Source organism: Oncorhynchus mykiss, chromosome 11 (assembly GCF_013265735.2).
Source record: "Oncorhynchus mykiss isolate Arlee chromosome 11, USDA_OmykA_1.1, whole genome shotgun sequence".
In the NCBI taxonomy this organism is placed as follows: Eukaryota; Metazoa; Chordata; class Actinopteri; order Salmoniformes; family Salmonidae; genus Oncorhynchus; species Oncorhynchus mykiss.
In genome coordinates, this window is record NC_048575.1 from 44,911,002 (window position 1) to 44,934,685 (window position 23,684).

Consider the following 23,684-nt stretch of genomic DNA (forward strand, 5'->3'; position numbering starts at 1 on the left):
TCCTGTGTAACACATTAATCATGTCCTTTCAGATGAGGAAGGGTTTAATAATCGTTGCCTTCATGAAAGAAATGTTACAACAAACATTACTCTGCAAAGTATGCTATATACTGTATTGTACAGTATTGGGCTGTTTTGTATGAGGAAATTGTCACCATAACAGACAAAATAAAGGTTACTTAAAACCCCCCAAAACATTGTATTTCTTTACTATGAGATCATCTATTCGTATTTGTGAAAATTGTATTTTTATTGAATCTCTTCAGAAGCAGAAACAATAAGATCATAAGATCCCCTTTTCTCTGTTTTCAATCAGTTTGCTTCCATCTGCATGTTAAGACGCAGACGTTGAGCCTAGACTCAATAGTGATGGGAAAATGTGGTTAATATGTTCATTTGGTTTTCTAATAAGGTGGAAGCAAGATATAGCTGCATAACCACAGCTAGATCGTGTGATGAGTTGTTAGTTATTCAAAGTTGATGGATGTAAAAAAAAAAAAATGTGGGTTCATTTAGCGGAGGGTAATTCTCATTCAGTGTGACTAAAACCAATAACAAACTCCTAAAAATCTACGCAGTATTGCTTCGTTGCAGTGGCGGTTCTAGCTTGTATGGATCCCTGGGCGAACCCCCACTTCAGTGACCTACCCCTGCATCCCTCCCCGTTTCGTACTTCTGAGTGGTACACCTTCCCCGGTTAGTTTCCTGCCTAGCTCACAAACTAGAATCAGGGAGCCTCGTGCCGCCCCCGGCAAGATGTCGCCCTGGGCAGCTGCCCATGTCTTCTATACCTAAATCCGCCACTGCTTCGTTGAATTAACAAACAGTGTAACTCCTGAACAAATGTGGCGTTGTGTTGCAACATGCACACAGGCTTGCTACTGTGAAAATGTACTTGGTCCCTTGAACGGTGAACCTTATTATTTTACTGCATTGAATAAGATAATACCCCTTTAGTGGATTCAATCTGATAATATTTTGTCGGTTACAGAATTGACAGTTTGTTAACTACATGAAGCAGGGTGTTTTTCTCAGACATCAACACTTGCTAATGGCGATGATGGTTGTCGCTGTCACGACTTCCGCCGAAGTTGGTCCCTCTCCTAGTTTGAGCGGCGTTCGGCGGTCGAAGTCACCGACTTTCTAGCCATCGCTGATCCTCTTTTCATTTTCCTTTGGTTGTCTTGTCTTTTATCACACCTGGTTCCAAGTCCATCAATTACATGTTGTGTATTTAACCCTCTGTTCCCCCTCATGTCCTTGTGGGTGATTGCTTATTGTAGTGTTTGTGCACGGCTGTCCTGGTGTGCGTCGGGTTATGTACCCATTTATTGATTTGTTCTGGGATATAGCCTATTTGATTGATATAACAATATGCCTTTTACATTAATTGCAGGACCTTTCATTTTGTACATGGTGCATTTTGTGTTCACTCCTTAAAACTAAAATGAATATCACTTTTTATTTTTGATGATTGTGGGACCTACCCACTGCAGACACCTGAATAAAAGGTGTACGGTTCTGCTTTTCTTTTCTTAGTCAACCTTGTGTACTTTTTCTTTGTGTTCTTGAAAGTAGCCCTGTTGGAATGTAGCTCTGTCTTTAATTTTTGTTCATTGATTTCACCTGTGTTCGTTTCTCGCCTGGTCTCATCAACTCCCTATTTAGTTCATTTATTTCTGTTTGTATGATTGTGAGATATTGTTTGTTTTTGACTGCCTACCTGTGTTTGAACATTGCCTACTACTACGATTCCTGCCTTCTGCGAAGGCTTAATAAAGTCTGGTTCATCCTTGGGAGCAAATGCCTGAAGATACCACGTTCATCTGTAGAAACAATAGTACGCAAGTATAAACACCATGGGACCACGCAGCCGTCATACCACTCAGGAAGGAGACGCGTTCTATCTCCTAGAGATGAATGTACTTTGGTGCGAAAAGTGCAACTCAATCCCAGAACAACAGCAAAGGACCTTGTGAAGATGCTGGAGGAAACATTTACAGAAGTATCTATATCCACAGTAAAACGAGACCTATATCGACGCTCAGCAAGGAAGAATCCACTGCTCCAAATCCAACATAAACAAGCCAGACTACGGTTTGCAACTACACATGGGGACAAATATCATACTTTGTCGAGAAATGTCCTCTGGTCTGATGAAAAAAATAGAACTATTTGGCCATAATGAGCATCGTTCTGTTTGGAGGAGGAAGGGGGAGGCTTGCAAGCCAAAGAACACCATCCCAACTGTGAAGCACGGGGGTGGCAGCATCATGTTGTGGGGGTACTTTGCTGCAGGAGGTAATGGTGCACTTCACAAAATAGATGTCATCATGAGGTAGGACAATAATGTGGATATATTGAAGCAACATCACAAGACATCAGTCAGAGAGTTAAAGCTTGGTCGCAAATGGGTCTTCCAAATGCACAATGACCCCAAGCATACTTCCAAAGTTTGTGACAACAAAGTCAAGGTATTGGAGTGGCCATCACAAAGCCCTGACCTCAATCCTATAGAAAATGTGTGGGCAGAACTGAAAAAGTTTGCGTGAGCAAGGAGGCCTACAAACCTGACTCAGTTACACAAGCTCTGTCAGGAGGAATGGGCCAAAATTCACCCAACTTATTGTGGGAAGCTTGTGGAAGGTTACACAAAACGTTTGACCCAAGTTAAACAATTCAAAGGCAATGCTACCAAATACCCTAGGCATCATTGCTTCTGTTTCATGTCTGTGTGTTGTTCGTGGTTCTTTGTTCTTTGTTTAGTTTATTCATTAAATGTATTCACTCCCAGAACTTGCTTCCCGACTCCCAGTGCACACGTTACAGAATGACGCCTCACCAAAGGGAAGCATCAGGGAGTGTTTTTTTGTTGTTTTTGTGTTGGAGGTGATGTCGGGTCCGGGTGTCCGAATTGGAGCTACCTGGGAGGCCTCAGCCGGTTTGTCGGGTTCCCATGCCTCAGCTGGCTCGACAGGCTGCCATGCCTCAGCGGGTTCAATAGGCTACCATGCCTCAGCTGGTGAACAGGTTCCGTGACTCGACCGAGGCAACCGGGGAGGTCTCAGCCGGCTCATCAGGCTCTCACGCCTCAGTCGGTTCGTCAGGTTTCTGTGCCTCAGCAGAGGCGACCGGTCCGCTCCGGATCCCCGGGATTGTCCCTTTGGTTGGCATCCTGCGGCTGGAGCCGGATGCGCCGGGGAGTCCCGTGTCCCGTATGCTCTATCTCCGGCGCTCCCTCTCTCTTATTGTGCTTCCTCTTCTGGCCTCTAGGTCACCAGGCTATTCGTTAATGGTGCACACCTGTCACCATTGTTACACGCATAATGACACTCACCTGGACTCCATCACCTCCTTGATTACCTATATCTCTCACTCCCTTTGGTTCCTACTCCAGGGGTCATTGTTACTGTTTCATGTCTGTGCGTTATTCGTGTTTCTTGTTATGTTTCGTATATTCATTAAATGTTTTCACTCCCTGAACTTGCTTCCTGACTCCCAGCGCACACGCTACAATGGCCTTATTTCTATAACAGCATATGGGATGACTGTCATTCATATTCCATTCACCCAGCTCAATTTAAAAAGGGATAGGTTTGGCTACTACATGATACTACATTTGTTCCTATACCCATCATGAGGTTACTACAGCATAGCCTACGAATGAAAGTTTATAGCGTAGGTGCACAGATCGAGGGACAAATTGGAGTAATCAAAGTGACAGACAGATAGTGACAAATTCAATACAGCCTTGCACACAAGTGTAATCATTAGTCCAATAGTTTAAAACAGGAGATTCTACAAATTCAGGCATATTTATTAAAATGTTTTCCAACAGAATCGGCAGCATGAATACACCCCTGATCACTGGCACACACAATTCACTTTCATACCTGCAGCCTACATTCATTACATTCGGTCATCTAGCAAACACTCCCATCCAGAGTGACCCACAGGAGCAACCAGGATCAAGCGCATGCCCACGGGCACATCGACAGATCTCCCACTATATATAGTATCTTTCAACTATGCTGTGATGTTTAACATACAATGTGAATCTATCTAATTGAATAGAATCCACAGTTTGCAAGTTGAAGATAAATGCATTTACTAAGAGTATTAATATATTAGCAATTGACTGACCAGGTCTCTCCAAATCTCCCAACAATACCATTTCTAGGGTAAATTTTCGATTAATGTTTTGCATTTTCAGCCATTGTGGACTTCAGTGCACAGCTGTCTGTAAACAGGTGAAAAAAACTTTCAGATACCACAACTGCTACACACATCCTACATCATTGTCACCATATTAGCGAACGTCATAGTTAACATACCTATTAGAATTAACGCGTTAGTAAACCTGCTACAATCACATGGTGCACTGTACAGCAAGCAGTTTAGCAGTTACACCAGTGGGCCTTGGTCAAAATAAATAAAACTGAAAGCTTACCTTGACTTGGAACAGTTCCAGTGATGGATCGCCTTAAAACAAGTCAAAATACATGTATTTTTAATCCTCAGGTACCCTAAAATGTTAAACTATAATATTTCATACGGAATGAAGTATGTTCAATAGGAAAGCGATATTAGCAGGTGCGCGTCCTCTTCATCGCGACTGTTTTCCAACTCTGTGTTCCTGTATCATAATTATTGTTCGTTTTGGAAGAAACAAGCATGAAACCTTGAACTAACACTGTTAACATCTAGTGAAGACATGGGAATTGAAATCTGGGAGCTGGATTGAACTTTTTCCCTATACGTTCTAATGGAAGAGCATGGGCTCTTAAAAACAAGTCTGGTTGGTTTTTCTTTTTCTTTTCTCCTACCATATCTATTGTGTTAGTCTCCTACATTATTTTAACATTTCTACAAACTTCAGAGTGTCTCCTTTGCAATGGTACCAAGTTTATGCATATCTGGGCCTGAGTAACAGGCAGTTTACTTTGGGCACATCAGTCAGGCGGAAATTCCGAAAGCCCTAACCTAACAAGGTAGGATGGTCTTCCCTTCGGAGGAGACTCAACTGGATAGTCAACTCCAAAATAGTCAATTCCTCAACTCCTTGACTACCAAGAGTCGGAGTCAACTCCAAAAATCCTGGAGTCGTTTAATGAAAAATAGCCTAGGCAGCGAGGCTGACATAGCCTACTGATTAGACTTGAATTTGATGGTTAGTAGAGATTGTCAGATGGCTCCAAAGCCATTGCTAAGTAATTACCCAGTTTAATAGGGTGCGTGCACACTGACATTGCAGCTGTAGTAAACATTTGCTCATTTTGGTCCGTTCTTTTCATTTGACATGGTCATAGGTTGGTTGTTCTTTACTCAGATCACCACCTCCATACTTATAACTTTGGTGAACTATAAACCTTAAATGGTAAATAAAAACGCTGTTAATTAATAATAACACAACATCAGTGATAGCAGATCATGTAGCCAAAATCAACAGTCCCCATTTATAAGATTGAAAAGATATAGCCATTGGTTTGTTATGTGAACCATTTCTCTGTTCAACTTTTTCAAACATGATTTATAGGGCTATGCTTTTTCACCATCTTGTGGAGGAAGACACAGGGGTGCGATGTCAGTATTAAAGGAGCAATATGGAACTTTTACATAGAGGTCTCCATCAAAAGATAGGAGGACCTTGAACAATGATACACCTAGAATTGATCACTTAGCTGAGTAGTATTGATAAATCTGGTACAAAGAAAATAATGGTTGAATTTAGACAGTGAATGGGTGCCTCCATAATATCAACTTTCTCCCTTCATTGAATACGTGGGCATTGGCTAGTGGCCTTTTCACCATATTTCTTTCAAATCAGTGAAGGGAAGTGAACAAGTGCACACTTTGGGAGGAAGGAGTGATAAGTATGTAATATAATTGGAACATAGCCCTTGTCAATGACCACAGGAAGTGACATTAGAGTGGAGGAGCAGTTAGTGACAGTGTTTCACCTCACATCATCTCTGCTCGATCTAAACACAATTATCTACAGGTTCAAAAGAAGACATCTCAGAATCATCATAGAAATGTCTCTAAGCTCTGTGGTCATTCTTTACTCACTTTGTTGAAGTACTGTATCTTCTCTTCTTACAATGCACCCTAGTCGTGGAGCAACTGGAAATGATTGGCAGAAAATAGTGTCTCTGTCTGAATTTAAGTCTATGATTGATGCATACATTGTGGACACACGTAATTACTTTTAAGTTTTGCAGTCAATTGTCATTGCAGTGTCAGTGGCAGATATCATGGATTAGGACAGAGCGAGAGGGTGTCTCCTTCAGCTGCAAAGACAATGATCAGTGTACAACGTATGTCTACTGGTACCAGAAGAAGGAGGGAGAACCTTTCAACTTTAGTCTTGAGCTGCGGAAGAATCAAGCTGTGAATTAATGAAAAAGAAAGTGTTTTGCACCACAGGAAGTGAAATTGTCAGACAAACTGTTTGAGACGACACACTCCAGCTGGTTTTTCACCTCTCATCTTCATAATCGACTATATGATCCAAACCATACTTCAGTAAAGATCTGTTAAATCAGTCTCATGTTCAGTGTTATTTATAACGTCTAGCTTTTCAATTCCCCAAATCTTAATATTCACTGAACATGGACTGTGGTATAATAATATTCTCTATTTTTCTGGGTAAGTTTTTCATCAAACCTGTATCCATATATTTGAATATAGTAACTTTACTGTGATTTTCTTTGTGATCCACTTCTGTTTTACAGTGGCTGCATCAGGACAGTGGCTACAACAGGACCAGATATCAAAGACTATGAGAGAGAAACAGAGTGTCTCCTTCAGCTGCAAAGTTACTGGTTGGTGTTCGGGTAACCTGGTCCACTGGTACCAGAAGAGAGAGGGTGAACCCTTTACTTGGATTCTATACTTTGATTTTGATGACAATTCTATTAGTCGTGATTCCACTCATCATCAGAGAGCAGATTTCACTGTTGGGAGGGAGTCTGACACCAGTGAGCTGAAGATCCAGTCAGTTAAAGTGTCCCATTCTGCCACCTACTACTGTGCCTGCTGGGACTCGTCAACCCACAGTGAGAACTGATCCACACAGCCTGTACAAAAACTCTGTGGTTTAAATCAAGCTTTGAATTCATGAAAAGGTTTCTATACCACAGTAAGAGGTTAGAGTGTAGTGTCTTCTTCAAATCCAAAGTGAATTGCAATTATAAAAGGAATTATAAATAAATAAACAAGATGTCTTGCCAATGAGAAAACAGTATCTAAACTTCATCTTCTTGATGTGTCCTGTATATGTACATTCTGTGCAGAGGTTGGACAGAGGTTTGTTTGCTTTTTAGGTATATATGGGTATAACGGTCTGAATAACTTGTTTACATAAATATTCAGATCGTTTGCTATGAGACTCAAAATTGAGCTCAGGTGCATCGAGGTTTCCATTGATCATACTTGAGATGTTTCTACACCTTGATTGGAGTCCACCTGTGCTAAATTCAACTGATTGGACATGATATGGAAAGGCACACCCCTGTCTATATAAGATCCCACAGTTGACAGTGCGTGTCGGAGCAAAAAACTAAGCCATGAGGTAGGAGTAATTGTCCGTTGAGCTCTGAGACAGGATTGTGTTGAGGCACAGATCTGGGGAAGGGTACCAAAAATTGTCTGCAGCATTGAATGACCCCAAGAACACAGTGGCCTTCATCATTCTATCGTTACATTATTTATTTGCATGCGGAAGCCTCTGTTATGAAACCATTGGATTCAGTTTCTCATTCAGCAATATGTTTTATTACTGGGAACTGTTTTAGAACTCCTCATTGTATTCTTTACAAACATGTGGGATGGACCTTTCTGTCTGTAGGAAGAGAGCTGCACAACCTTTTAATGATTTACAATGATTTAAAATGCAGTCTCCACAGAATTGGGAAAATCTGCTTTTAGTTTTTTTGCTCCTTGTGTGGAACAAAATGCAGAATTCCTTGCAATGAGATATTCTGGTGACTTCCAGGCAAAATCAAATTATTGATTGCTGACTTTTACGTTACAGAATGCGATTGCGTTTCATAAATATATTTAATGTTGTGTATTATGTGTTTTATTATAGTGTTTTGTATGGCTGTTGTGGTTTATGTGTAAATGTATACAGGGCTCTCATGTAAAATAGTTTTACCTCAGTGTGACTCCCTGTTTAAATAAAGGTTCATTCAATTCTTAAATGGAAGAAGTTTGGAGCCATCAAGTCAATGTCCTTGAGTGTGTCACGTTCTGACCATCGTTCGTGTGTGTTCTCCTTGTTTTAGTGTTGGTCAGGACGTGAGCTGGGTGGGCATTCTATGTTGTATGTCTGGTTTGTCTATTTCTATGTTTGGCCTGATATGGTTCTCAATCAGAGGCAGGTGTTAGTCATTGTCTCTGATTGGGAACCATATTTAGGTAGCCTGGGTTTCACTGTGTGTTTGTGGGTGATTGTCCTTGTTCCTGTCTGTGTTAGTTTGCACCAGTTTAGGCTGTTTTGGTTTTCACATTACGTTTATTGTTTTGTATTTGATTCGTGTTTACTTTGTTTTCATTAAACATGGATCGCAATAGCCACGCCGCATTTTGGTCTGACTCTCTTTCACATACAGAAAACCGTTACATAATCACCCAACACAACAGGACCAAGCTGGTAACGGGCAACAGCAGCGAAAGGAGGAATGGACATGGGAGGACGTTATGGACAGCAAGAGTATGGACTATACTACTTGGGAGGAGATAGACAGGTGGGCGGTCGACCCAGGGAGAGTGCCGGAGCCCGCCTGGGATTCGATGGAGCAGTGCGCGGAAGGTTATTGGAGAATGTAGTTGGCGAAGCAAGCACGGCGGCGTGGACGGAAGCCTGAGAGTCAGCCCCAAAAATGTATTGGGGGGGGGCTCACAGGGAGTATGGCTACGCCAGGTAGGAGACCTGCGCAAACTCCCTGTGCTTACCAGGGGGCCGGGCAGGCACAGTGTTATGCTGTGGTGCGCACGGTGTCTCCAGTGCGGGTGCATAGCCCAGTGCGGTACATTCCAGCTCTGTGTATCGGCCGGGCTAGAGTGAGCATCGAGCCAAGTGCCATGAAGCCGGCTCTACGCATCTGGTCTCCAGTGCGTCTCCTTGGGCCGGCTTACATGGCACCAGCCTTGCGCTCGGTGTCTCCGGTTCGCCTGCATAGCCCAGTGCGGGCTATTCCACATCGCCGCACTGGCAGGGCGACCGGGAGCATTCAACCAGGTAAGGTTGGGCAGGCTCTGTGCTCAAGAGCTCCAGTGCGCCTGCACGGTCCGGTCTATCCAGTACCACCTCCACGCATTAGCCCTCCGGTGGCAGCTCCCCGCACCAGGCTTCCTGTGCGTGTTCTCGGCCCAGTACCACCAGTGCCAGCACCACGCATCAGGCCTACAGTGCGCCTCGCCTATCCAGCGCTGTCAGAGCCTTCCTCCTCTCCAGCGCTGCCGGAGTCTCCCGCCTATCTAGCGCTGCCGGAGTCTCCCACCTATCTAGCGCTGCCAGAGCCTTCCTCCTCTCCAGCGCTGCCGGAGTCTCCCGCCTGTTTAACGCTGCCAGAGCCTTCCGTCTCTACAGCGCTGCCGGAGTCTCCAGTCTGCATGGAGCTGCCAGTCTGCATGGAGCTGCCAGTCTGCATGGAGCTGCCAGTCTGCATGGAGCTGCCAGTCTGCAAGGAGCTGCCAGTCTGCAAGGAGCCACCAGAGCTGCCAGTCTGCAGGATGCCGCCAGAGCTGCCAGTCTGTATGGAGCAGCCAGAGCTGCCAGTCTGTATGGAGCAGCCAGAGCTGCCAGTCTGTATGGAGCTGCCAGTCTGTATGGAGCTGCCAGTCTGTATGGAGCTGCCAGTCTGTATGGAGCAGCCAGAGCTGCCAGTCTGTATGGAGCAGCCAGAGCTGCCAGTCAGCATGGAGCAGCCAGAGCTGCCAGTCAGCATGGAGCAGCCAGAGCTGCCAGTCAGCATGGAGCAGCCAGGGCTGGCAGTCAGCATGGAGCAGCCAGTGCTGCCAGTCAGCCAGGATCTTCCAGATCCGCCAGTCAGCCAGGATCCGCCATTCAGCCAGGATCTTCCAGATCCGCCAGTCAGCCAGGATCCGCCATTCAGCGAGGATCCGCCAGTCAGCCGGGATCTGCCAGAACTGCCAGTCAGCCGGGATCTGCCAGAACTGCCAGTCAGCCAGGATCTGCCAGAACTGCCAGCCAGCCTGGATCTGCCAGAGCCAACTACCTGCCTGGGTTTCCTGTCAGTGCTGAGCTTCCTCTCAGTGCTGAGCTACCCCTCAGTCCCGAGCTACCCCTCAGTCCCGAGCTACCCCTCAGTCCCGAGCTACCCCTCAGTCCCGAGCTACCCCTCTGTCCCGAGCTACCCCTCTGTCCCGAGCTGTCCCTCTGTCCCGAGCTGCCCCTCTGTCCCGAGCTGCCATTAAGGAGGGTTGCCTATCTAGGGACGCTAAGGAGGTGGACTAAGACTATTATGGAGTGGGGTCCACGTCCAGCGCCAGAGCCGCCACCGCGGACAGATGCCCACCCACACCCTCCCCTATAGGTTTAGGTTGTGCGTCCGGAGTCCGCACCTTGGAGGGGGGGTACTGTCACGTTCTGACCATCGTTCGTGTCTGTTTTCCTTGTTTTAGTGTTGGTCAGGACGTGAGCTGGGTGGGCATTCTATGTTGTGTGTCTGGTTTGTCTATTTCTATGTTTGGCCTGATATGGTTCTCAATCAGAGGCAGGTGTTAGTCATTGTCTCTGATTGGGAACCATATTTAGGTAGCCTGGGTTTCACTGTGTGTTTGTGGGTGATTGTCCTTGCTCCTGTCTGTGTTAGTTTGCACCAGTTTAGGCTGTTTCGGTTTTCACATTACGTTTATTGTTTTGTATTTGATTCGTGTTTACTTTGTTTTCATTAAACATGGATCGCAATAGCCACGCCGCAGTTTGGTCTGACTCTCTTTCACATACAGAAAACCGTTACAGAGTGGCCCAGCAAGAGCCCGGACTTGAACCCGATCGAGCATCTGCAAAAAAGTAACTCCCCAAATACAGGTGTGCCAAGCTTGTAGAATCATACCCAAGAGGACGCTAGGCTGTAATCGATGCCAAAAGTGCTTCAACAAAGTACTGACTAAAGGTTCAGAATACTTAGGTAACAGTGATATTTTTAAAACCAATTTTAAAAATCTCTAAACTTGTTTTTGCTTTGTCACTATGGTATATTGTGTGTAGATTGATGAGGGAAAAAAACTATTTATTTAATCTTAGAATAAGAATGTAACAAAACCAAATCTGAAAAAGTCCAGGGGTCTGAATTCACTGTATACATCTGTTGCTCACAGATACCTTTTAAAAAACTGGAGGTGCGTGGATCAGTAAACCAGTCAGTATCTGATATGACCATCATTTGCCTCATGCAGTGTGACACATCTCCTTCGCATAGAGTTAATCAGGCTGTTAATTGTGGCAGTGGAATGTTGTCCTACTCCTCTTGAATGGCTGTTTTAAGTTCCTGGATATTGAAGGAACTGGAACACGTGGTCGTACAGGTCCTTCCAGAGCATCCCACACAAGCTCAATGAGTGACATGTCTGGTGAGTATGCGGGCCATTGAATTACTGGGACATTTTCAGCTTCCAGGAATTGTGTACAGATCATTGCTGAAACATGGGGTGGTTAGTGCATTGGGCCAGTAGCCGAAAGTTTGCTGGATCGTATCCGTGAGCTGACAAGGTCAAAATCTGTTTTTCGGTGTTTCCCGGAGGGCTGTTATTGTAAATAAGAATGTGTTTTTAACTGATTTGCCTAGTTAAAAAAAGGTTATATTGAAAAAAAAAACATGAGGTGATGGTGGCGGATGAATGGCACGACAATGGGCATCAGGATCTCGTCACGGTATCTCTGTGCATTCAAATTGCCATCGATAAATGCAATTATTTAACATAACCTCAGCACCACCATGGGGCACTCTGTTCACATCGTTGACATCAGCAAACAGCGCGCCCACAAAACACCATACACTCTGTCTTCCATCTGCCCGGTACAGTTGAAACTGGGATTTGTCTGTGAAGATGAATCTCTTCTCCAGCCTGCCAGTGCCCATAGAATGTCAGCATTTGCCCACTGACGTCAGTTTCGACACCGACCTGCAGTCAGGTCATGACCCTGGTGAGGACGACGATCACGCAGATGAGATTCCCTGAGTTTCTGACAGGTTTTGCAGAAATGATTCTCTTGTGAAAACCCACAGTTTCATCAGCTGTCCGGGTGACTGGTCTCAGATGATCCTGCAGGTGAAAAAGACGGATGTGGAAGTTCTGGGCTGGTGTGGTTACACGTAGTTCGTGTGGCTACGTTGGTTAGAGCATGTTGCTTACAATGCCAGGGTTGTGAGTATGAGTCCCACGGAGGATTAGTACAGAAATGTATGCACAACCCTTCTGTGAGTCGCTCTGGATAAGAGTGCCTGCTAAATGACAAAAATGTTAAAAATGACAATGTCTGCAGTTGTGGGACCGGTTGACATACTGTCAAATTTTCTAAAAGAATGTTAGATTTGGCTTATGGTAAATAAATTAACATTCAATTCTCTGGCAACCGCTCTGGTGGACATTCCTGCAGTCAGCATGCCAAATGCAGACTGCCTCAAAACTTGTGGCATTTTGCTGTGTGACAAAACTGCACATTTTAGAGTGGATTTTTATTGTCCCAAGCACAAGGTGCAACTGTGTAATGATCATCCTGTTTAATCAGCTTCTTCATATCAAATGTTATTAGTCAGGAATACAACACAGTGAAATGCTTACTTACGAGCCCCTAACCAACAATGCAGTTAAAAAAATAAATGTTTTTTAACTGCATTGAGCAGCAGCATAATAACAATAGCAAGACGATGTACAGAGGTGTACCAGTACAGAGTTAATGTGAGGGAGCAACGGTTAGTTGAGGTAATATGTATATAATATGTATATATGTAGGTGGAGTTATTAAAGTTACAATGCATAGATGATAACAACAGAGAGAAGCAGCGGTATAAAAGAGCGGGGGAGGACCTAGACTTGGCACTCCGGTACCGCTTACCGTGCGGTAGCAGAGAGAACAGTCTATGACTAGGGTGCTGGAGTCTTTGAAAAACTTTAGGGCCTTCCTCTGACACCACCTGGTATAGAGGTCCTGGATGGCAGGAGGCTTGGCCACAGTGATGTACAGGGCCGTACGCAGTACCGTTTGTAGTGCCTTGCGGTCAGAGGCCGAGTAGTTGACATACCAGGCAATGTGATGCAACCGGTCAGGATGCTCTCATTGGTGCAGCGGTAGAACCTTCTGAGGACCCATGCCAAATCTTTTCAGTCCCCTGAGGGGAAATAGGTTTTGTCATACCCTCTTCACAACTGTCTTGGTGTGCTTGGACCATGTTAGTTTGATGGTGATGTGGACACCAGGGAACTTGGTCTGCTTGGTCCTCTTTTGGTCCTCGTTTTCCTGTAGTCCACAATCTTCTACTTTGTATTGTATCATGTTGAGGGAGAGGTTGTTGTCCTGGCACCACACGGCCAAGTCGCTGACCTCCTCCCATAGGCTGCCTCGTCGTTGTCAGTGATGAGGCCCACCACTGTTGTTCCATAGGCAAACTTAATGATGGTGTTGGAGTTGTGCCTGGCCTTGCAGTCATGAGTGAACAGGGAGAACAGGAGGTGGCTGAGCATTCACCCCTGAGGGGCTCCTGTGTTCAGGATAAGTGTGGTGGATGTGTTGTTACGTACCCTTACCACCTAGGGGCGGCCTGTCAGGATCCAGTTGCAGAGGGAGGTGTTTAGTTCCAGGGTCCTTAGCTTATTGATAAGCTTTGAGGGCACTATGGTGTTGAATATTGAGCTGTAGTGAATTAATAGCATTCTCACATTGGTGTTCCTTTTGTCCAGGTGGCAAAGGGCAGTGCGGAGTGCAATAGAGAGATTGCATCATCTGTGGATTTGTTAGGGCGGTATGCAAATTGAAGTGGATCTAGGGTTTCTGGGATGATGGTGTTGATGTGAGCCATGACCAGCCTCAAAGCACTTCATGGCTACAGATGTGAGTGCTACGGGTCGGTAGTAATTTAAACAAGTTACCTTAGTGTTCTTGGGCACAGTCACTATGGTGGTCTGCTTTAAACATGTTGGTATTATAGACTCGGACAGGGAGAGTTTGAAAATGTCAGTGAAGACACTTGCCAGTTGGTCATCGCATACTCACAGTACACATCCTGGTAATCTCTCCGGCCCTGCGGCCTTGTGAATGTTGACCTGTTTAAAGGTGTTACTCACATCGGCTGCGGAGAGAGTGATCTCAGTCTTCCAGAACAGCTGGTGCTCTTATGCATGTTTCAGTGTTATTTGCATCAAAGCATGCATAGAAGTAGTTTAGCTCGTCTGGAAGGGGGGCAGCTCTCGGCTGGGCTTCTCTTTGTAGTCTGTAATGGTTTACAAGCCCTGCCAAATCCGACGAGCATCCGAGCCGGTGTAGTACGATTCGATCATAGTCCTGTATTGAGGCTTTGCCTGTTTGATGGTTTGTCGTAGGGCATAGTGGGATTTCATATAAGCCTCCGGGTTAGAGTCCCGCTCTTTGAAAGCGGCAGCTCTAGCCTTTAGCCCAGTGCTGCCTGTAATCCATGGCTTCTGGTTGGGCTAATTACGTATGGTCACTGTGGGGACAATTTCATCGATGCACTTATTGATGAATCCAATGACTGATGTGGTGTATTGACGCCATTGGAGGAATACCGGAACATATTACCATCTGTGCTAGCAAAACAGTCCTTTCGCTTAGCATCTGCATCTTCTGACCACGTTGTCATTGATCGAGTCAATGGTGCTTCCTGCTTTAATTTTAGCTTCTATGCAGGAGTCAGGAGGATATAATTATGGTCAGATTTACCAAATGGAGGGTGAGGGAGAGCTTTGTATGCGTCTGTGTGTTGACTACAGGTGGTCCAGAATTATCTTTCCTCTGGTTGCACATATAACATGCTGATAGAAATTTGGTAAAACGGATTTAGGTTTCCCTGCATTAAAAGTCCCCGGCTACTAGGAGCGCGGCCTCTGGGTGAGTGTTTTCTTGTTTGCTTATGGCGGAATATAGCTCATACAATGCTGTCTTAGTCCCAGCCTCTGACTGTGGTGGTATGTAAACATCTACGAAGAATACAGATGAAAACTCTCTCTTGGTGTATCAATAGTAACCCTTTGCAGAGGAATTTTGTAGACATGTCTTTGTATTGTGTTTTGAGAATCTGAAGAGAAGAAAATGAGGTGGTTGTGTCATTACTGTTGTAGTCATGATTTTATACCTTTATTATCCCTAGCTGGTTTCTGTCCACAATCTTGGTGTGCTCCATAACTGCAAGGTGTGTCAGCTCCCTCATGCTGGTGTACAGAAAATTCCCCCACTTTGGGGTATTTTCCAGCAGGGCACTGTGAACTGCCGAACCACAGCAACCTTGTACAGTAATTGGACAATAGAACAAATATGGCTGAGCTTGTTGCAGGGTGCATCATTATGCACCTGTAATTCAAAAGTTATTTGCAAAGTGTAGGTCATCACTATGTTAAAAATTTTACTACTTTCAGTCACTAATTTGGAATGAAAACGTCTAGGTAGCCTAGCCAGCCAGTGCATTTGTGGCACACATCATACATCAGTGGCAGATGCTGGCTTGGGTCTCTGAGCAAATTTATTTCAAATTTAGTGCACAAATTTGTTTACATCCCTGTTAGTGAGCATTTTTCCTTGGCCAAGATAATCCATCCACCTGACAGGTGTAGCATGTCAATAAGCTGATTAAACAGCATGATCATGATACAGGTGCACCTTGTGCTGGGGACAATAAAAGGCCTCTCTAATATATGCAGTTTTGTCACACAACATAATGCCACAGATGTATCAAGTTTTGAGGGAGTGTGCAATTGACATGCTGACTGCAATTGTCATTATGGGGTATTGGGTGTAAAATGCTGAGGATTTTTTTTTTATACAATCCATTTAAGAGTAAGGCTGTAATGTAACAAAATGTGGAAAAAGTCAAGGTGTCTGAGTACTTTCCAGAGGCATATATATCGCTGGTATATCTTTGTTCCATTTTGAATAGATTGGTAGTTGGTGATATGTTGGTTCTATTTAGAATGTAACACTTTGAGAATATGGCCTTACCCTTGCTGTCATTATTTTGTGGATAGAATTGGATACTATATCTGAATCTCAGGGTACTCCGTAATCACGTAGAGCAGAACAAAGCTGCTAATGAAAGCAAAATGAAGAACCAGGCAGATCATTTTGCTTTATCAAGTCTTGGAAAGCACGTAGGCTACAACTGTCCACAGAATCAGAGAGAGTATGAATTCCCCTCTCACTCCAAGCTGGAAAATATATTTGCTGGTCACCCAAGAGGAGACTGTGATTATTAAACAATGTAAAATGGGGGTGATGATTAATAATATACAGTATTTGCAATGACTCCCCATTTAACACCATATTGTAAGCATTTGCGTGATGACAGGGCTGAAGGTGAGCATTGGCTTTTTTTGATAGAGATCATGGAGCCTGTAAGATTAGTGAAGGTGCTGGAGGCAAAATGCAATGCTGAAAAAGCGGGAAAAAGTTTCTGCACACTTCCAATCAGATGCAAATGTAATTTAATAGTAGCTGAGCTTTCGCCCAGTCAACCTTCATCAGAGCCCAACATAGGAAAGACTAGGAGTGAGGGGAAAATGTATCTGCAAGGAGGAGTTAGAGGGCCTGTCACACTGTGATCTGATTCACCTTGTGATTGTCTCCAGCACCTCCCGGTGTCGCTTATTTTCCCCAGTGTATTTATCCATGTGTTTCCTGTCTCTCTGTGCCAGTTTGTCTTGTATGTTTTTCATGTCAACCAGAGTGTTTTCCTGTACTCCTGCTTCTATTCTCTTTTTGCTAGTCCTCCCGGTTTTGACCGTTGCCTGTTTTCTGGACTTCGCACCTGCCTGCCTGACCGTTCTGCCTGCCTGCTGCTCTGTACCTCCTGGACTCTGGTTTTAACCTTTTGCCTGTCCTCGACCATTCTCTTGCCTACCCCTTTTGGATTGTTTAGTAAATATCAAAGATATCTGCCTCCCGTGTCTGCATCTGGGTCTCGCCTTGTGCATTTATAGGGCCAACCTATTGCAATGAAATGTAAGTCAGAACTCTCGTTTCCTCTCAAGTCAGTGATAATTTACATCATACATTTTCATTATCATCACAAATTAACATACTTGTTTAATTGTTGGAGATTTGCTGTAGCATGTGACATAGCACAGCAGTAAGCCTAAGCTGGTTTGGGCAGTGTGTTTATACAATGTAGAAACCTACGATTCTACAAATAACCTTTTAATTCAATAACAGGTATTTGTATCAACATTTTTGCTTTTTATAATAAACATGTCTTTGCAGTTATATTAGTTTCAATGGCAGGTGTGCTTCAATTGATTAAAAACATAATTTCTGGTGCTCCTAATGTTTATGTTATGCTCTTAACGTTTGTGCTCTTAACAGCAGTGCTACCAATGGAAAAACGTTGTCAGTAGGCTTCATGTTCCAACTCATTCTGTGTGCATGCCCCCTCCAGATTTTTTTTTAAGCTTAAGAGGTATACTTAGATATGCATAAATATATACATTTTTTTTTACATACTGTAAAATTAAGCATGTTTTGAGTGCGCCCCCTCAGATATTTGGGGTGCATGAGGCCGTGGAACATTTGTATAGCTAACAAGCTCTGCCAAGACGAAGTGAAGACTACTTTTTGTCAAGGGAATTTTCACTGTGTATGTACTTTTATTTGGCTCTGGTACGAGACTTTCTGTGACAGGTAAGAGATCCATTCCTCTGATTTTCGGGCAGAATCAACTAAGCAGTACTCATTAATAATGAATCAGTCCAACATAATTGACCAAACATCCTGCAGTATTGCTACCCAAATATGCACACACTATTTATGATCAACCCATGTTAGAAAAAAAAGCTATGAATTTGAACGTTTGTTATCAGCCTGTATAATTGATTATTCAGATTTTCAAGGAAGCCATATGCACAATTTGCAGTATATTGCATGTCCTAAATATTAGATATACACCCTCAGTTAAATGTGTGACATGTAAAGTAATCTGATATAGGGAAGAATGTCAAACTGTTTACTGAGCTAAGAATATGATTTAAATCATTTTGAATGTTATAATTGACTTTATTGAAATAATATATTCCCTAAACGATAGCTAAGACAAATCAGTTGGTTTATTTATGTAAGTAATTGTTAACTTGACTATAGACAGTAAAGCTGGATATAAAACAAATGGTGTGGGACATCATGATTCCTTTTGACAACAGAATACATCTGAAGTCTGAACTTGTGTAATGGCTTTAAAGAAGTCTGTAAATGTTATTATTTCTCTTGAAAACCAGACAATACCGTACAAAAACCCAAAGTGACGGTCTACTCAGAGTCCAACCCTGAGTCGAAGGTGAACACCCTGCTATGTCTGGCTGGAGACATGTTTCCAGACTTGGTCAAGATCTCATGGAAGCTGGAGGATGAAAACGGCAAAGCAGTCGAGGTGCCTAAAGCAGAGGGGGAACAGCTGGAGCAGAGGGAGGAAGGACAGACGACCAGTATGATCATCATTGATAATGAGAAGATTTACAGAAACAAATACATCTGTTCTGTGGAGCATGAAGGGGGCCCTCAAGATGTTTTCATGCTAAAAGGTAAAGCCAGTCATTGAAATAGGCCTACATACTAATGTAAAACTGTTTTACATACATCATTATTCATTTAATATGTATGTAATATAATTATGAGTAGGTTATTGTGTATTCAACCTTGTAAAATTGACAGGCCTATTACCTTTTCAAAGAAAAAAAGAAAGTATACAAAAATTGGACTCATACTTGGTAATTGTATTGGAATGTTGTGTAGTTAGTCTCATGTTTTGAAACAAAATAGCCTTTTTTTCTCAACAATTATCCTCGACAGTAGCCTACAGAATGCTCGGAAAAAAATCTTATTCTGATCTTTTTCCATTTCATTCTCAGATAAACCAACTGAAGCTCCGCGAACCACCGTGGCTGCACCAACCTGTCTGTTCAGAAATGACACGCAGCAGTCACAGACTCTACATCTTGCCGACGGTAAAAATTTATGTGTATTTCATGCATGGTTCAGGTCAATTCAAAAATATGGGGGGGAGTGTAAGTGGTTGGATAAATTGACCAATTTAGACAGGTATTAAATTTGATTGCGCTTTGTCACAATTGCACCTTTTGGATGGAGAAGGCATTCATGGCTTATGTCTGCAGAATTGAAAATTCCCTTTAAAGGGTGTTTTCACATACAGTGCATTCGGGAAGTATTCAGACCACTTGACTTTTTCCAAAATATATTAAATTAAAATGTTCTCTCGGATTAACACAATGAAAACGCAAAAACAAGTTTACATGTATTTTTTTTTACAATGTATTTACGTAAGTATTCAGACCATTTGCTATGATACTCAAAATTGAGCTCAGGTGCATCCTGTTTCCATTGATCATCCTTGAGATGTTTTTACAACTTGGAGTCCAAGTGGTAAATTCAATTGATTGGACATGATTTGGAAAGGCACACGCGTCTCTCAATATATGGTCCCACAGTTGACAGTGCATATCAGAGCAAAAACCAAGCCATAAGGTCGATGGAATTGTCCGTAGAGCTCCGAAACAGGATTGTGTCGAGGCACAGATCTGGGGAAGGTTACCAGAACATTTCTGCAGCCTTAAAGGTCCCCGAGAACACAGTGGCCTCCATTATTCTTAAATGGAAGAAGTTTGGAAACACCAAGACTCTTCCTAAAGCTGGCCTCCCGTCCAAATTGAGCAATTGGGGGAGAAGGGCCTTGGTCAATGAGGTGACCAAGAACCTAATTGGTTGGCCGATTTCAGGTTTTCATAACAATCGGAAATCTGTATATTTGGACCCTGATTTGGCACATTTTATTTTTAACACCTTTATTTAACTAGGCAAGTCAGTTAAGAACACGTTCTTATTTTCAATGACGGCCTAGGAACGGTGGGTTAATTGCCTTGTTCAGGGGCAGAAAGACAGATTTTTACCTTGTCAGCTTGGGGATTCAATCTTGCAACCTTACGGTTAACTAGTCCAATGCTCTTACCACCTACCTCTCATTGCACTCCACGAGGAGCCTGCCTGTTACGCGAATGCAGTAAGAAGCCAAGGTAAGTTGCTAGCTAGCATTAAACATCTCTTATAAAAAACAATAAATCAAATCACAATCACTACTTAGGGATGGTTGATATTACTAGTTTATCTAGCGTGTCCTGCATTGCACATAATCGATGCGGTGCGCATTTGCGAAAAAGGACTGTCGTTGCTCCAACGTGTACCTAACCATAAACATCAACGACTTTCTTAAAATCAATACACAGGTATATATTTTTATACCTGCATATTTAGTTAATATTTCCTGCTAACATGAATTTCTTTTAACTAGGAAAATGGTGTCACTTCTCTTGCAACAGAGTCAGGGTATATGCAGCAGTTTGGGCCGCCTGGCTCGTTGCGAACTGTGTTTAGACTATTTCTTCCTAACAAAGACGGCCAACTTCGCCAAACGGGGGATGATTTAACAAAAGCACATTTGCAAAAGAAGCACAGTCTTTACACGACTGTACCTAACCATAAACATCAATACCTAACCATAAACATCAATGCCTTTCTTAAAATCAATACACAGAAGTATATATTTTTAAACCTGCATGTTTAGCTAGAAGAAATCCAGGTTAGCAGGCAATTTCAACCAGGTGAAATTGTGTCACTTCTCTTGCGTTCATTGCACGCAGAGTCAGGGTATATTCAACAGTTTGTGCCACCTGGCTCGTTGCAAACTATTTTGCCAGACTTTTACGTAATTATGACATAACATTGAAGGTTGTGCAATGTAACAGGAATATTTAGACTTATGGATGCCACCCGTTAGATAAAATACGGAACGGTTTTGTATTTCACTGAAAAAATAAATGTTTTGTTTTTGAGGTGATAGTTTCCGGATACGACCATATTAGTGACGTAAGGCTCGTATTTCTGTGTGTCATGATATAATTAAGTCTATGATTTGATAGAGCAGACTGACTGAGCGGTGGTAGGCAGCAGCAGGCTCGTAAGCATTCATTCAAACAGCAATTTTGTGCGTTTTGCCAGCAGCTCTTCGCAATGCTTCAAGCATTGCACTGTTTATGACTTCAAGCCTATCAACTCCCGAGATTAGGCTGGTGTAACCGCTGTGAAATGGCTAGCTAGTTAGCGGGGTGCGCGCTAACAGCGTTTCAAACGTCACTCGCTCTGAGACTTGCTCTGCATGGGTAACGCTGCTTTGAGGCTGGCTAGTGTCGATGTGTTCCTGGTTCGAGCCCAGGTAGAAGCGAGGAGAGGGACGGAAGCTATACTGTTACACTGGCAATACTAAAGTGCCTATAAGAACATCCAATAGTCAAAGGTATATGAAATACCAATTGTATAGAGAGAAATAGTCCTATAATTCCTATAATATCTATAACCTAAAACTTCTGCCCTGGGAATATTGAAGACTCATGTTAAAAGGAACCACCAACTTTCATATGTTCTCATGTTCTGAGCAAGGAACTTAAACGTTAGCTTTCTTACATGGCACATATTGCACTTTTACTTTCTTCTCCAACACTTTGTTTTTGCATTATTTAAACCAAATTGAACATGTTTAATTTATGAGTCTATATTGATTTTATTGATGTATTAAGTTAAAATAAGTGTTCATTCAGTATTGTTGTAATTGTCATTATTACAAATAAATAAAAGACATGTGCCGATAAATCGGTATCGGCTTTTTTTGGTCCTCCAATAATCGGTATTGGCATTGAAAAATCATAAATCGGTCGACATCTAAAACTAATGGTTACTCTGACAGAGCTCCACAGTTCCTCCTCAGTCAGACACATGACAGCCTGCTTGGAGTTTGCCAAAAGGAACCTAAAGGACTCAGAACATGAGATACAAGATTATCTGGTCTGATGAAACCAAGATTTAGCTGAGCAGCAACGCTCCCCATCCAACCTGACAGAGCTTAAGAGGATCTGCAGAGAAGAATGGGAGAAACTCCCCAAATACAGGTGTGCGAAGCTTGTAGCGTCATATCCAAGGAGACTCAATGCTGTAATCGCTGCCAAAGGTGCTTCAACAAAGTATTGAGTAAAGGGTATTTCCTGTTTGCCGAGATGCCATCCACGGTAAATGCGGCATATGTCGGCTTAAAAGGAGAATGTCTTTAAAAACCGTAATGCCTGTAACCAACAATCAGATTGAACCCCGGCCTTACTCTTTTCTCTTCCACAGAATCCTTCCAGTCAACATTTAGTCTGAACCTGGCCTCTCTGGTTTATACAGTGATGATAGGGAAGAGCATGGTGTACTGCTGTGGGCTCTCTATCCTGCTGCACCACAGGAGCTTGGGAAGAGGACCCAGCACCTGTAGACACATTCATTGAAAGGAGACCACCCATGTATGGGTAGAATTGTAGTGGGCGGTAAACAACATGGACTTTACATCCCATTGAGGTCTAACATTTCATTTGTATTGCTTTTATTTTTCCTGCTTTATTTTTTAGATGCTACAATATTGTGAGCCATAGTTTTCCATGTCTTCTAATAGCTTCAACTGCCAAATATGACAATTGCAGCACATTTAATTTTGTATATGGAGTAATGTTACCCTCTTTATGTGGGAGCTACCCACTGCAGACACATGAATAAAGGTTTTCTGGAAAATAAGCAGAGCAAATCTTGAATGTAAATAAATTATGATTTTAATTTAGATTTGGTAAAGTTGCCCTGCAATATGTCAGAGGTAGTCCTAAATTATACTCACAACTTGTATTTAATTTATACAAAACATTTACCTAAATATGTAGGCCCATGAGTTCTAAACCAATATAATATGTTGTAACTTGTCTTGTATTGAAGTGTAATTTTTCTCAAGAAATTAGTTTTTCTAACATAGTATTTCACATCTTAATTAATGAATGGGAGAATCAATTGTTGCTTTAAATATCTAAATGCTGAGTGCTTATTGAGCATAAAAATTGGGCTATGCGCAAAATCATTTATTGGTGCTTTTTTACATTTAATACAATGTTTTTTTAATGCAGCTTTTATGAAGAGTAACACAGCCTGCTCAAATGAACCACGTTGCTCAAAATAATAATATCCTTTCAGATGAGGATGGATTTAATAAACGCTGCCTTTGAGAATGAAAAGTCACAACAATGGTTCTGCAAATTATTGTAAATAACTTTTTTTAAGTTCCTTGCTGCTTTGTATGAATAAAGGCTACCTAATCCCCCCCCCCCCCCAAAAAAAAAAAAAATATATATATATATATATAAATATAACATAGCATTTCTTTACTATAAGATCATCTATTCATATTTGCGACTGTTATTTGATTGGATCTTATCAGAAGCGAAACAATAAAATTGTAAGATCCCCTATTCTCTGTTTTCAACTTGTATGCTTCAATGTGCATGTACCAACACAGATGTTGAGCCTAGACTCAATAGTGGTGGGAAAATGTGGTTAATGTATATTTGGTTTTCTGAAG

At 42.7% G+C, this 23,684-nt stretch overlaps 2 gene segments (V, D, J or C); both read left to right on the forward strand.

The window, feature by feature from the left end:
* Positions 1 to 6,386: 6,386 nt before the first annotated feature.
* On the forward strand, positions 6,387 to 7,172 carry LOC118937356. The segment is given in 2 exon segments: positions 6,387 to 6,648; positions 6,735 to 7,172. Coding segments are annotated over 2 exon segments (372 nt in total).
* A 9,100-nt stretch (positions 7,173 to 16,272) lies between these two features.
* LOC110535731 lies at positions 16,273 to 23,423 on the forward strand. The segment is given in 4 exon segments: positions 16,273 to 17,197; positions 18,463 to 18,765; positions 19,093 to 19,188; positions 22,421 to 23,423. Coding segments are annotated over 4 exon segments (558 nt in total).
* The last annotated feature ends 261 nt before the right edge of the window (positions 23,424 to 23,684 follow it).